General features: G+C 35.2%; 1 protein-coding gene across 1 annotated transcript in view; it reads right to left on the bottom strand.

Annotated features, from left to right (window-relative positions):
* Positions 1-14,872, bottom strand: part of PSMD14 (proteasome 26S subunit, non-ATPase 14) — a 60,085-nt gene that overhangs the window by 7,741 nt on the left and 37,472 nt on the right. Inside the window, exons 8-9 of the mRNA XM_073305619.1 lie at positions 4,616-4,723; positions 949-1,023 (exon numbers count right to left, since the gene is read on the bottom strand). Of these exons, the coding sequence (XP_073161720.1) occupies positions 949-1,023; positions 4,616-4,723 (183 nt within the window). The remainder of the gene's footprint in view (positions 1-948; positions 1,024-4,615; positions 4,724-14,872) is intronic.

The raw sequence follows: 14,872 nt of genomic DNA, 5'->3' as shown, positions 1-14,872 counted from the left end.
TTTATACACACTGGAACGGCTTCAACAGAAGAGAGTGAGGGGCCCCCACTTCAGAATATTCCATAGCTCAGTGGTTAGAGCACTCTCCAGAGAGGTGGGAGACTCCTGTGCAAATGCTTTCTTCCTCTCGGGTAGAGAGGGAAAGCGGGGGAGGAGGGGAGAGGAAAGGGCAATAGAACCTATCTCCCCCATATCCCAGGTGACTGGGCTAAAAGGTATAATGAGGACACCACCTCCACCTTCTTCTGTTTTTTGTGGAATGATGCAGGTGCCTAACTTATTCTTGCATGAAAAGTACTTAGGTGCCTAAGCCACCTCCTTCCAGGAGATGAGTTCCTGGCTGTGGATAGCTAGCAGAGATAGGTGCCTCCCTGCAACCTGGATTTTGGCTCTTATCTCCATCAAAGCGGCAGGGCTTAGAACACACCCCTTTCATCAGCGTCTCACACTGGCTAGCTTAGGTGGCTCCTCACATAGCATGCTGGCTTTTGTGGCCTGCATTCTCAGGCACCTCTCTCACTCCATTCATTGTATAAAGAGTCTAGGTGCTAACGCAGGCTTTGTGGACTGCACTGTTGCTCCTGTGATTTTCTAGGTACCTACTTCCCTTTGAGGTTCTGGGCCTATGTGAATTAGCAGCCTCTATCTCAACAGATACACTCCCTGATCTGCATGTTTTATCATTCTTTAGTGATAAAAAATTACTTTTTATTTCTACTCGCCAAAGAGTCACTAGTTGAGCTGGAGTCTGTTTTGACTCATGCATTATCAGCAGAACCAACTGTAGTTCCAACTGTAGAGTCAAAGTCTGGCTTTAGTTAAACCCAATCAACTCTAATGAAGACAATGAGCATGTACAGATGTAAATGAGGCAGGAATCTGGCCTTGAGAATCTTGACTACTTTTGATTATGAATAAGCCAGGTAGAACTCAACTTGAATTTCTTACCTTCTGTTCTAGTTCATTCTTCCTATAGTTGATGGTAATGGAGTAATAATGTCTGTTCAGTCCATGAATTAGAGCCTATAAAAGTTTATGGAAAAATATTCACACTGAAGTTACTATCATAGATATGAAAAATATTAGTAAGAAAGTGACTATCTAAAGCACTCAACTTGAAATAGTTTTGAAAAAATGTTATAGGTAGTGTCAACCACTATACCTGCTCCTAACAATCTTATTTTCCTATTTTTAAAAAATGTTGCTCTCTCTTCCGTTTCCACATGAAAGGTTCATACAAACAAGGAAACAGTACAACTATTTGTAAACTGCAGACAGATTCGGTAAACAAAAAAAAATTAAATTATTTGCTCTCCAATCTCTTGTTTATGGTAAACTTAAGTCGTACTTAAAACAGGAGGTAAACGTATTTCAGACACAGGTGTGATTTTTATGTTGACACTATCACTTATAAATCTAAAACATGTGGCAAAGGTTTTAATTTTTAATAGTTAATAATTTGAGCTGTATAGCTATGGTTACAGCTGAAACAGTAATTTACATTTCAGGTGCTGGTTAGACAGGATATTTACAGAATAGACCTTTAGCATTAAGACTGTTTTAAATTTTCAACATTAAATGCAATATCTTGCCAGTTATTGGCATGACCTTTATGGATGCAACGTTTTTACACTAGCACCTCACCAACCAATAAGAGGTTTACAAGAAACATATTAGGTTATATGAAACCTTTATATGTATGCTCCATATCTTGCTGCTTTGTTGTAGTATCAAAACAATAATGGGCACTCTTTTGAAATGTACATCTTAAGGTATGGCTTGGATTAAGATGTAGTTTCTAGAAATAATCTGTGTATGAACATAAATCCTTGTCAGATGTTTTGTCCTCGCAATGTAAAAAAGATGTGAAAAATTATACCATGCAACATTTAAGAAGTAGAGAAATATTTGATATTCCAAATTATATTTTGATCATTTCACCTATTTATTGATGTCTATTCCTTAACGCTATCCATGGCTAGCATTTGTTCCACAAAATGCAAGTACAGCTTTTCATTCTAGTGCTTCAAAATCCTACTGCAATTAAAATTTAATAGATATCATAAAGTTGAAAATAGATTTTTTTGCATGTATTTGTATGCTATACAAAGAAATACTTAAACAGTTACATTTTTCATGAACTGACTATATGTTCACTAGAGTTTGTTAACTGCTGATTGTCAAAGATACACATTTAGCTTTACTGTAGTCAACAGAATCTCAAAAACAAACACTTGCCTATTTATTGTTATAGTAATTTCAGCCTTAAATTACTGAAAAAAGTTCTGTAGTTTCTTTTGACATTCTCGCTCTCCCCTCCCCACCCCGAACTGAAAATCTGTACCCTCTTGTTTTAACTTAACTGTAGATAAGGGGAGACTTAAGAGCTCCTAAGGGATTTAGGAGTACAAGTCCTAAATAGACTGACTATCTCCCCTGCAATCATTTCCCTTCTAACAGCAAGTTAATTCAACTTAGGTGTTAGCTGAGCAAAAGTGCAAACACTTAAAAAAAAATAAAAAAAATCCTGCTCCACTACTCCTCCCAACTATCTTGAAACTGTACTAATAGTCACTGCAACAGGTTAATTGGAAACCTCTAAAATGTACACCTATTTGCACTCTATATTTTAAAGACATTGTTCCTCAAGTGTTTTGTTTCACTGAAAGATTAGTGTGTGTCGTGCAATACTTAAGTCCTGTAATATTAAAGTCTTTAATAAGCTTGCCTTATGCTTCACAAAATGACTGATAAAATATGGGGGAGGGGACGTGTGAAATCCTAATCCCACTGAAGTCAATGGGAGTTTTGCCATCAACTTCAATGAGGTCAGCATTTCACTCAGGGACTTTATAACATGTGTGTATCTACATTTGTTCTCCGTGGAAAGAATAAGTCTTAAGAACTTGTATATGTATACACTTAATTTCAAACTGCAATATTTTAATGTAATAATAAAATATGTAACTGGTCATTGCTGACTTGCAATAAGTGAAAAAAACTTATGTCTGAAATATGCCATGCTACAACAACAATGATCTTCGACTGTGAGATATTACTTAACCTTTTGCAAAAAATAATGAAGCAGTATGATACTATGGGGGTTTACAAGAGAGGTCATTACATACAGCCTAAAAAAGCCCAGTAATATATTCTCTTGAAACAGGCAAGCATGGGCTTGTCTGTATCCAATCAAAAACATTAGTAGGTTATTTCATACTCATTATACTTCGCAGTTTTCACAGATTTAAAAATCAAAAGCAAAACACTTCAACCTTTTAAAACTAACTATTTTACTAGTATGAATATTTTTGCTCATTTTTCTTTAAAAAAAAGTGTTTTAGTGCATAAAATAATAAAAGCTACCAATGTGTTGAAGGTAGAAGTTTAACAATGGCTAGCTGGCATCTCCCCAAAGATAGCAATCTGATAATAAAAGTTGAAGCATCTAATTTCAGTTCTACTGTGGCTACTATACGGTCTTTCAGTAGGCCATATTTAGCAACATACATTAGTATTACTGTTCATGTAAATAATCTTCAGAGAAGAAATTAGGCTTCCTGGTAGCAACTATTCATGCCTTTTACAATACATTTAAAAATAAAATACATTTTTCTTCATGGGGGGAAAAACTGAGGAAAAAAAAAGTCAAGGTACAAGAATACGGATAAGGCATTAATCACTCAGGAGGATACTCTTGTTTTAGAGCAGAAGAAGCTTTCTGCAATGAAGGTTTGGCTTCACTGAAGACGAGAGTATTGGCCTTAATCATCAACACCAGAAACCAAATAGAGTAAATATTCAAAAGAGAAATTCAATGTTATAAACTTTATACATTCTTACAAAGATATATAAAAACAATACACTCAAGTAAAGAGGATTATGCTTGAAATGGTCAATTATACATTCAAATGATCTATTCCATTTTCCCCTTCCCCCCCCACACTTCATCAAATTACAAGGTCACCAATGTAATAACCAGAGTTGGAGATGGAATATTTGTTTAGGACACATTAAAAAGTTGAATATATATATTAAAAAAAAATGTAGCAGTAAAGCAAGTGGAAAGAGACCATAATGATTAATGGGTAGGGCATTTTTCAATGGTTGCTTGAAGAGTAATTTATTCTTTTATCACATATAATTGGGATGCTTACAGTAGATAATAAAACACCATTTACTCATCCTGGCTTTAGGAAAGCTCAAGCATATGTTAACAGGAGCAGTTTTAAAACTGTAATACTGAAAAAGGATACCATTTGCCCTCTCTTGTATCACTGGTCTGATAAAACTAAAAAAGCTAGAGTATTGTCCTCCCAAATTCACACAAAAGATTTATTTTAAGTTTTTCATTTTATAAATCTGTACCAAATCTTGACAGTATCTACTTAAATTCTGTGTTTACATCTGACGAATTTAGAGCTCAATCCTACACTCATAAATTAGGAGTAGACCTATTCAAATATCAAGTTAATTTTATATGCACATTAAAATACTGCAATGAGGGATAACATACAAATTATAGCTGTAACATTTTAAGATACTTGTCGCATCACTGTGATTAAACACCACTCAATACAAAACAGAGTTTATCATCATCAAATACTGACTTTACCTGGATAGATGGCTTGTTTAAGTGACCCAGATTTGAAGTTGTTTGTCTTGGTTCATGTCCCAAGACCATCATATTAGCATTGATCAATCTGAAGGCATCAATAACAACCTGTAAAAACAAGACGTCAAGTCAATTCTTTTTAGAAAATGCAAGCAATGGTGCCAAGCAACGGTGGACAAGGCATGATCAACTCTCATCTGTTTTTGGCCTTCTTCCAGAAAATCTTTTAATTATAATATTAATAAAAAAGAACCTCCTGCTGACTGTGCCATCAGCACACAATTCTTTACTTTGTATTGTAAGGTGACACCAGAACTACATTTTTCATGGAACTATTAAGTTTTATGTACTTTTTATTTTACAACATTGAAAAGATCACTAGATATACATACTATAAACTTCATAGGTATGTATGTTTGTCACCTAAATCTTATCTAATCAAAATGAATGACAGAGAGAGACGAAAACTGAAAGTGAGCACAAGCTAAGGGACTGTGTCTAAAGCCCAGTCCTGTCACATCAATTACACCACCACAATACTTGAAATGACAACAAAATTATAGCCAGCAAGGAACTTGCCCCATGTATTCCCTTCTAGTCAGATGCTTTTTGCTTCTTGTGACTAAGAAAGGGTCTATAAACTGTCTGATGGATTAAAAAGTCCTTGTCAGTGTCATGCTCAGGAGTAAGAAATAGAGTAAAAGACGACCAAGGTCATTTATGATTTAAGGAACATGGAAGGTAGTATATCCAGTTATTTCATTACAAATGGGGGAAGAAAAAAAAAAGTAGAGCTTCCATCTAGCCTATTTCTATGCTTTGCTGCAATTGTTCAAGAAACCTTTGCAAATAAATATTTAGTGGTTTCATATAATAAAAATAATCACCTAACCTGCTGCTAGGTGAGGTGAGATATAACTTAGAACACATCACAGCCATGCAGCACAAAAACTATCCTCGTCACCTCCAACTATCATTATAGATTCATAACTACAAACAAAGATTTTGATTTATTTAGCCCATAATCCTACAACCAGACCTCGCACCTATGCAGAGCCGCACTGAAGTCAATGGGGTGCCACACTGATGTAGGCATCTGCCCCGCATGGTTTTGATTGAAGTGTTGGGGCCTTATTTTTTAAAGATTCTAATTTTGTCATGTTCTTAAACTGGATTTATGCTTCATAGTTTTAAGAGCTTACATTAAAATGCCTGAGAAATTTCCACCGCAGTTGTATTGTAATCTGTATTTCACACAATACCACATGGCACCAAGGTCTAATATACTGAGAAGCTAAATATCCCATTGTTTTATAATAGCTTATTCCAGGTAAGCAAGAACACAAAAATTGTCCATATTTTAAAAATTAAAGAAAAAATATTTTAAGTGCTTCTCACCAACTCAGGACTTCCCTTCTAGCTAAACAAATTAGGATACTACCCATAAACCTACTTAAGTGGGAATGTAATGCAATTATGATATCATGTTAAAGGGCACAGAGAGGTAACAAATGAACTGGCAGAGATTAATATGGAAATTTTAAAATGTAACAATTTACAGTATTTTAAACTGAAGGCAGACTAATAACGATCTCACATACTGTACATGTCAAAGAAGCTGTTTAAGTCACATCAAGCAAAACACAGCAATGTTTGATATAAGTATCAAAGACAGATAATGATACACAAAGTAGCGGAAGATATTTGTACCGCTAGAAGGACCATATTTTTTTCCACTTGTGCATGCGTGTTGACTGCATGGTCCATATCCAATTTAGGAAGAGTCCATGTCTACTGCTAAATGCATACAGCACCAAGCACAGCAATGATGTTCACTAAATAAGCAGTTATAAGTAGATTGGAAGTTATAAACTTCTTTTAAAGATTAAATTTCTCACATGGTTTATCCATTAAGCAGTTGTAAATTAGTGACTTGTACAATCCTGGACTCTCAACTGACTGGCCAGATCCTTCTCCAACTTGTCTTTTAAAGTTGCCTTCAGCAAATATGTCATTGTTCTTCACTTATTAGAATTTCAGTGACCCAATTTATGCCAGATAGCATGGTGATAGATAACAAGAATTTATAAGGTAAAGACAAAAACCCCTAACATTCTCCCCTTCCCTGTGACTGACACACACACACACACACACACACACCCACCCACCCTTCCTTCTCTCAATTAAACAGATTAACCGGTTTAACACAGAAAGAATTATTATAGCATATGGAATTTTAATCTTGCTAAAGAAGAGTTTAATTCCTTTAATGATTTTTTAAACCATTAAACTTCATTCACCTATAAGACATCAACCATTCTCTAAAAGAGTTCCAACATATCTACCTTTTCGTCCTTGTAATACAAAAAGATCAATTATATTCTTAATGTTCTCATCAGATTTTACTTTAACTCAGACAGTTTTAAGACTCATGTTTGTATATATAAAAGTATATCTTATCAGTTTTCCAACTCCTGAAATTCCATTTTAACCAGATGTCCTAATTTAGAAACATCTGCAAATGCCCAACTATAGTAAGTAAGGAGTACAAATAAAGCAAAGCAAAGCAAAGCAAAGGGGAGATGGGGGTGGGAAGAAGACTCATACTGTAGTCCTCCAGAGACTTCTAGATAGGAAAATCAAGCAAATAAAAATTTACTCTGAGGAGCAAGATACATTAACTTGGCAGGATACCATAACTTAGTGCTTCATCATAATTTAACTTCCTAATGGCTACACTTCTCAACTGCAGTTTAAATGACTGCTCCACTAGAAACCATGGAACTTATCCAAAAATGCAATGGCATTTTTGTCTAATAATTGTTCCAACATTGGATTCTATGTTTACTTTTCAAGGTACATTTTTGAAAGGAAAACTAAAACTCCTAACATATTAGGCATTGCAACACCACTTTGATAGTAAATCAAATATTTTAACTACTGTTCACAGTGTCATAGTTGGATAACTTTCATAGCAAAATATATTGGACAACTAGCTGCTGAAATATTTAAGAACTCTACTCAATATGATTTAAAGTTTGCAGTCCTTACTCATGCAAGTAATTTCCATCACTTCAATGGCACTATTCACATTAATAAAGGATTACAGGCTCTCTCTGTGCAACTCTGGAGAAACAAAACACAAATATTTGCTAAAACTGTTAGCATCCTTCTTGTTCAAACTCTAATGTGAAATCCTAAACGCACAATACTTATATGTTCAAAAAACAAGGGTAACTAATCTAGACAGAATACAGAAAGTATGAATTGAATGACATTTTTCTTGTTAGTAGCATTATGACAACCAATAAAAACTAAATACTTTAGCTACACCAAGATTAAAGGAATTCATTGCCATCACTATAGCAACTGTCTTAAGGAAACCAACATGCTCAACAACCTGCAATCTAAATTTAGATCTAGTACGCAATAAAAGCATAAATACAGCAATATACCCTACATTTACATTTCTGTGAAATCTTCTAATTGCTTTTTGCACAGTGAGAACAAATCGGTTCCTCCTTTAGAGCATCATATCAAAATAAATAGACTCATTAATGTCCAGTGCTCTAATGAGCAATGGGTGAACTAGGTGTTAATTATGCCACAGTAAGATTCAAGGAAAAAGCCCTTGTGAGCACTTGGAGGTGTGCAGAAACTAAAGTCTTTTTTCTGTGTTTATTTTGAAGTACAGCACGATGCAATCAAATGACAGCAACATGGTCACCTCATATTTAACAATGGAACTTTAGACAGACTGTAATCCAAGTAGAGAACCTCCCAGGATTAATTAAAGCAGAGGAAAAATCCATTTTTCAGAGTTAAAGAATTTAAGGGATTTACAGTAGTTCCAAATTTATAGTTTTCATTGTACTTATTACCTCACTACAGCATGCACTGTATTAACAAAAATAGTAACAGCTTTGCATGAGGCTTTTAGACTACCTCTCTGAAAGCCCAACTCAAGCCTATGGTAGTAGGATGTTTTCCAGATCATGATGGTAGCAGTTATAAATATGCTTTTCCACACTGCAACTCTTTCACTATCCTGACCATTTAATTTCTTCTGGTACAAAGTGTCTCAAGACTTTTCAGAGGTCACTTCAACATAGACAGCTTATAACAAAACCATTAGCAGTTTGGCTAGTTTAAGAAAACCTCTTACTTTCCTTTTTTTGTTTATTATCACTGCATGAATCTGCGGCATATGATAGTTTATAATTTCTCAGGCTTGTTAAATTCATGTTAAAGGTCTGTTTTCTTGTTGAATAAATTTTGTTCATATAATGCTGCCTATTTCATACACTAAGTCTTTAATAGCACCTTTGGTCTATGCACAACTCACAGATCAAAACAGAGGACTAAAATAGGGGTTGATGATGCTATTTACATGTGTGATTCCTGCTGTCTTCTTGTTAGTAGCTTTAATATAATAGAAGACCCTGTCTGTTTTGTAATTAACACATCTTTACTGGAGAGATATTTGGAAGTGATTGCTGTGAATATACTGGTTAGTAAAATAAACACAATCACACACCACTTTCTGTTATCAGACAAATTTGTGAATTGTACACATTATACTCCAGATCAACAAACTGTGATATAACAGCCAAGTAGAAGAGACATTTATATAACCCTTTATTTTTCTGAAAATATGTATTCAATCTGACCTTGCAAATATAATTAGCTTGTGGGATGTGTGGATTTCAGTACCATGGATGCTTTACTAATTGCAACTCTTGGAAATAGATACTAAATATTTGGAAGCTGCCAATACAAAATAAAAACTGTATCTTTTTGTACATCTGTCTTAGCTACAAGAACCATAATAATCTGAAAAACAATAAAGATGGCATACTTTTTTGCAAGCATGTTGCTCGGTCAATGACCCACAACAGTTTGAGTAATACATTTTGCATAGTCAAAATTCAAATAATCTCCAAACTCAATGTCGTCTGTAATTTTTTGGCTGTATGTATGTAGCTATGCTTAATATGATCCAATATGTTATTCACTTTTTTCATTCTTTTATCCTGTGCCTGGCCAATGAGAGCAAATTTTTGATAATGTTAGTTTAAAAAAATCTGTTGGTTTTTTTTTACTTTACTTTTGTACACTTATTTGAAAAGAAACTTTAAAAACTAGATTAAGATGTTTGATGTTTAATACAAGGACTTTGTAAATTAAAGTACTATATAGTCACATAACTGAATATTTTTTAAAGAAAGACATTTTCTATTGCTAATGACAATGAATCTAGTTTATGCAGTGGGGCCCATTTGAGCACAGCTTTGGGGGGTTGGTTTTTGGGGTGGAATTTTTAGTCAAAAAGTTCTATATAAAATATTTTAAAGACTGACATATTTCAATTCTCCAAGTTTTTGCAATAGCAAATCAAAAAACTCATTTTATGAAAGCATACCTGTATTTTGCATGCCATTCCACACACAGTGACAAATTGCAGACAGAGATAAATTATCCTTGTTGTTCAAACTTAAACTTTCCTGACATCAATATTTGTGCAGGAAAAAAATATCTATGCAATATGAAAGCTATCTTTAAAAATGCATTGTTACCCTGAAATTCAAGAATCTTGTTGTTTGTGGACAAACCTACCAGTGCATAAGAAAAAACTGCAAAAGATATAATGTGGCTATGCCAGGTGTGGAAAAAGAAGTAATGTCCCATCTAAAATACCTTTTATCACCTGCAACTGACCTGTTATCAACTGCTTAGTTTGTTTCTAGATTCTTTAAAAATTAAATTGAACATGTGACCTTAGAAGTGCAGCTAAGGTTTATGACCATTTCGTTATTTATGCTGCCATGCACTGTTAGACAACCACAAGTGAAGAACATCTTCTGTCCCTTGTAAGCCCACAGCATAAAAAATTCAGAGAAATCTTACTTTTTATGCCATTTCCAATGAAAAGCACTAAGAACTGAAACTGACTCATGCCAAATTCATATAGCTGAATTGCTGTGATTGTGAGTTTGAAGTTTGCAACATGGAAATTATTTATAAAATGTCAATTTTATCTCTGGAAAAAGAGATTCCTAGGAGTATGTGCATTTTCTTTCTTCATCCTTGGAGAATTGCTTACTGTGGTCAAATCTGCTGCACAACTTGAATATCCATATTGGGAGGGGGAGACAACTACGGTATAATACATTTATCTTGACAAGTGAGAGCATGCATCCATAACTCACAAGTAGCAAAGCCACAAGTTTTAAAGCTATATGCCTTAATGAAGATAAATGGACTATTCCACATTCACCATGGTAAAAGGTATTTAAACATTTAATACTTTTCAATGAAAAGTATACTTGGAACTTTTTTGTTTCAGGAAAGGGAATGAATTGAAATAACCTATAAAAACAGTTTACTAAGCAAGCATTTATCACCTGATTGAGAGCACAGCATATCCAAAAAAAAAATCAGAACACTGACACTCACATTAACAATGAAGTCTGTAAATGCAAGTTTTTGGATTTGTAATATTCTATTCAGAAACGACGTTATTTGTGCAAAATACATGATGCACTAACATGAACAAAAATGTTGAGAATGTATAGTTATAAAATTTTCGCTCGCTTTACAATGAAACAGGAAGGAAAAATGGTGATGAAGTTGGAACAATAATATAATTTGTACTTTGTCTAATATTTTGAAAATTTTATTCTGAACGGAAGTACAAATATTAACACAGGTACCTATATCATAATTAAATATGCAGGATCTACTATTACAAAAATGTGATGCTTAAAAAAAGGTCATTCTCTAATAATTCAAGTTATCAGCTTCCTGCTTTTCTTATAAATCAAAACCAAGACAAATTCCCATTTCCCTGTTCTGTAAGTCAGAGTTCAAGGCTGAAATTTTGCTTAGCTCAGATTAGGATGCCTCAGCCTTTCACCTGTAGGTCACTGCAATGAATCCGTGTTTCACTCAATAGTGATTGAGTTGCTACCATTTGACAGATCTTTGTTGGTTATTTGGCTATTTGTAAAATAAACTGGTGATCCCATTCTAACTCATAGTGGACTGATATCCACATCACAAAACACTATCACAACGGACATTCTTGCTGACAATTTCACTGGGCTTGGTCAATGATTGATCAGGCATGCAGACTGAACTACTCTGACCTCCAGGGACATCACTCTAGATCAGAGTTGAAGTACATTGGTGTGACACTGTTGGGGAAGCCAGTACCAGGTGTAAATAAATGAATTTAGTTTCAAGTTCTCACAATCTGGCCATTTATGGATCTAAAAAGAAAAAAAAAAAATCACAATTACAGAGCAGCCAAAATCTTGTGCTCTGTTCATTCTTGTGATTATTTACTACAGGATTTAAAATAGTAAAGATCACCTAATAAGCAATGCAAAGGTAACTCAAGAAATACCAAGCTTTTTCTTTGGATGGTTTATTTCTCAACCATTCAATTTTTCTCTCTTCAATCTCTGCAGCTATAATACATACAAGACCAAAAATACTCAAGATCCCTGCAGATTCTTTTCTTTTCAAAGGGACTATTAGGTCAATAACCTTGCACCCAGGCACCTCCTTTTCAGTCTGTGTGGTGATGCTTAAAAAAATGGATTAGGCCCACTGAATGTGGCATTTTAAAGTAATTTTTACTGAAGATATAATGGGTCTGACAATACAATATCAACAGAACTAATACATGATCATTGACAACGCATAACACTTCAGCAGAAAGGTCAACAATATTTATACGCCTATCGTGCCCAAAATGTGTTAGGCACCGTACAAATATATTGAAAGGCATAATCCCTGCGCTACTACTTGTAATAGTTTCTACCAAAGTTATACATTATAAGGAGTCCTTAATACTTGAGTGGTATAAATTAAAATTTCTAAACAGCAATGTTAGTAAGTCAAACGTTAATAATGAATATTGCATCAGGAAAAAGTAGTCTCGTCACAAAAACGATCAATAGCATGTATTTTTACAAAGCAACAGAAGAGTAATTTACTGTGGAAGTGGTATCAGCAAAATAATTCACAACAAATAGCCACAGAATTAGTATTACAGCCAAGTTGCTAGTGTTAATGTGTTTGGGTCTTGATTTTACTTGGCTGGTTACTTTTTTAAACTTTGGAGGGCCATGGGCAGAGGGGGAAAAAACAAACAAACAACAGACTGCTAGATTAATACTTCCAAATTATATTTTTAATGGCCCATAAGGGGACCGAGAACGTAACATGGATGTATTCTTAATTCTTATTCTTCTCTAAATGCACACATATAGACTACCAAAAACTTATCAGATGACTCCAGACTACTTACCAAAAACCAAAATAAAAAACACAACACCAAAAAACTCCAAGAGGTGATTTTAAAGGGCCAATCTCAATTTCCAGTTTCAGGTACTATACCTGTCCCTCCACCAATTCTAATTTTACAGTCATATTATTCTGACTTCTTAAAAATATTCTCTCTTCCATTGCTGTGTGGACACTCCAAACAAACAAACAAACGGGAAAGACACTGAATATACATAGGAAATGCTAATCCTTACATAAAATAGTGAGGAGCCCATTGAAAACCCTAAGACAGATAGCTATGGCTAAAAGGATGCAGCCTTTCAGGAAACTAACAAAAACTGAGCCTTTAAATTCAGTTGAAGGAAACTATGTTGGAACGGTCTTCAATGCCCTTATTTTATGTAAGGCATAATTGATAATCATTTGACTCCATTAGAGCACTGGATAATTTTCCCAAGTTAGTAAGACTTTATATCGGGGTGGCCAACCTGTGGCTCCGGAGCTGCATGCCACTCTTCAGAGGTTAATATGTGGCTCCTTACTTAGGCACTGATTCCGGGGCTGGAACTATAGATGCCAACTTTCCAATGTGCTGGGGGGTGCTCACTTGACAACCCCCTGCTCTGCCCCAAGCCCTGTCCCCACTCCGCCCCTTCCCCTGAGCCTTGCATGCCCTCACCTGATTGCAGTGGGTGCGGGGGGGAGTGGGAGGAGTAGGCGCTGATTGGTGGGGGCTGTCGGAAGGCGCTGCAGGCTGGGGAGCGGATGTGGGGCTGCTGACATATTATTGTGACTCTTTGGCGATGTACATTGGTAAATTCTGGCTAGTTCTCAGGCTCAGGTTGGCCACCCCTGCTCTATATGGCTATGGAAGATTTAGACACTGAGCTATTGATTTGCAGCAGAAAGGATTGTCTTGGAGAGCAGTCCAGCTTTCTTTCTTCTTGTTTGGGAAAGTATGTGTTAAGGAAGTCTAGTCTTAACATATGAAGTTTGAAAAATAGCAAAATAAAGTTAGGCTATTCAATGTGCACTGTTCAGTGCTGAGAACGAAACAAAGGAAGACAGTCCTGTGCTCCAAAGATCTTAACATCTAAGTCAGAAACAGGCAAAATAATATAGTTCAGATACATAACAGACAGGTTCAAATCAAGATCTAGAAATATATATATATGGCAGAATCAGAGTTCTAGGACTTGATGCAAGAAATTTGTTTTTTAGGAGAGATCTCCATTAAGAAAGGGAGGTCATTTGGCACACACGCAGATGAAGTTGTGGTTAAAGAGATGACATACCATTAGTTTCTGTGTAGTGTTTTATTTCATTTAGTTCAAACTAACCATGACCATTCTTGAAAAGATTAAATCTCATTTATGCAGGATAAAGCAAGCCAACAAAACTCTAAGGGACACAGTTTAATCCAATGTTTTCTATGATAGCTACAGTATGCTTTATCATTCTAAACTGAAACCTGAATAAGCAAACCAACAACAGAGGGAAATATTATGCTTATGATGATCTTGTGGTTAACGCTCTGCATTAAGACTCAGGATATCCGGGTTCAATTTCCATCTCTGCCACAAACCTCCACTGGCAAGTCACTTACATTCTGTGCCTCAGTTTCTCATCTGGCAAATGAGAATGTTTTCTTTCTCCCAACCTTTATGTATTGAGATTGAAGGATATTCAGGGCAGAGACCATGCCTTTTTTCAGAACCTAGCATAATGGGGTCCTGGTTGAAACTTCTAGGTGCTACTGTAAAATAATAATAGTGCATCTCTTAACTCTACTTTGAAAAGAATACGTATCTGGCCTGTTTCATAGCTAATTCGTATAGATTATCTCTTTTCTATGAAAAGAATCCAAAAAACATGAAAGGACTATGCAATTTAGAGTTCATTAGAAACAAACTGGTTGGATGAAGAGCTTTTTGAAAATGGCAAGCTACCCAACATCCTGGG

This window comes from Lepidochelys kempii, chromosome 11, assembly GCF_965140265.1.
Source record: "Lepidochelys kempii isolate rLepKem1 chromosome 11, rLepKem1.hap2, whole genome shotgun sequence".
Classification (NCBI taxonomy): domain Eukaryota; kingdom Metazoa; phylum Chordata; order Testudines; family Cheloniidae; genus Lepidochelys; species Lepidochelys kempii.
The sequence above is the reverse complement of the archived record's forward strand: the minus strand, read 5'-3'. Positions and strand labels throughout refer to the sequence as shown.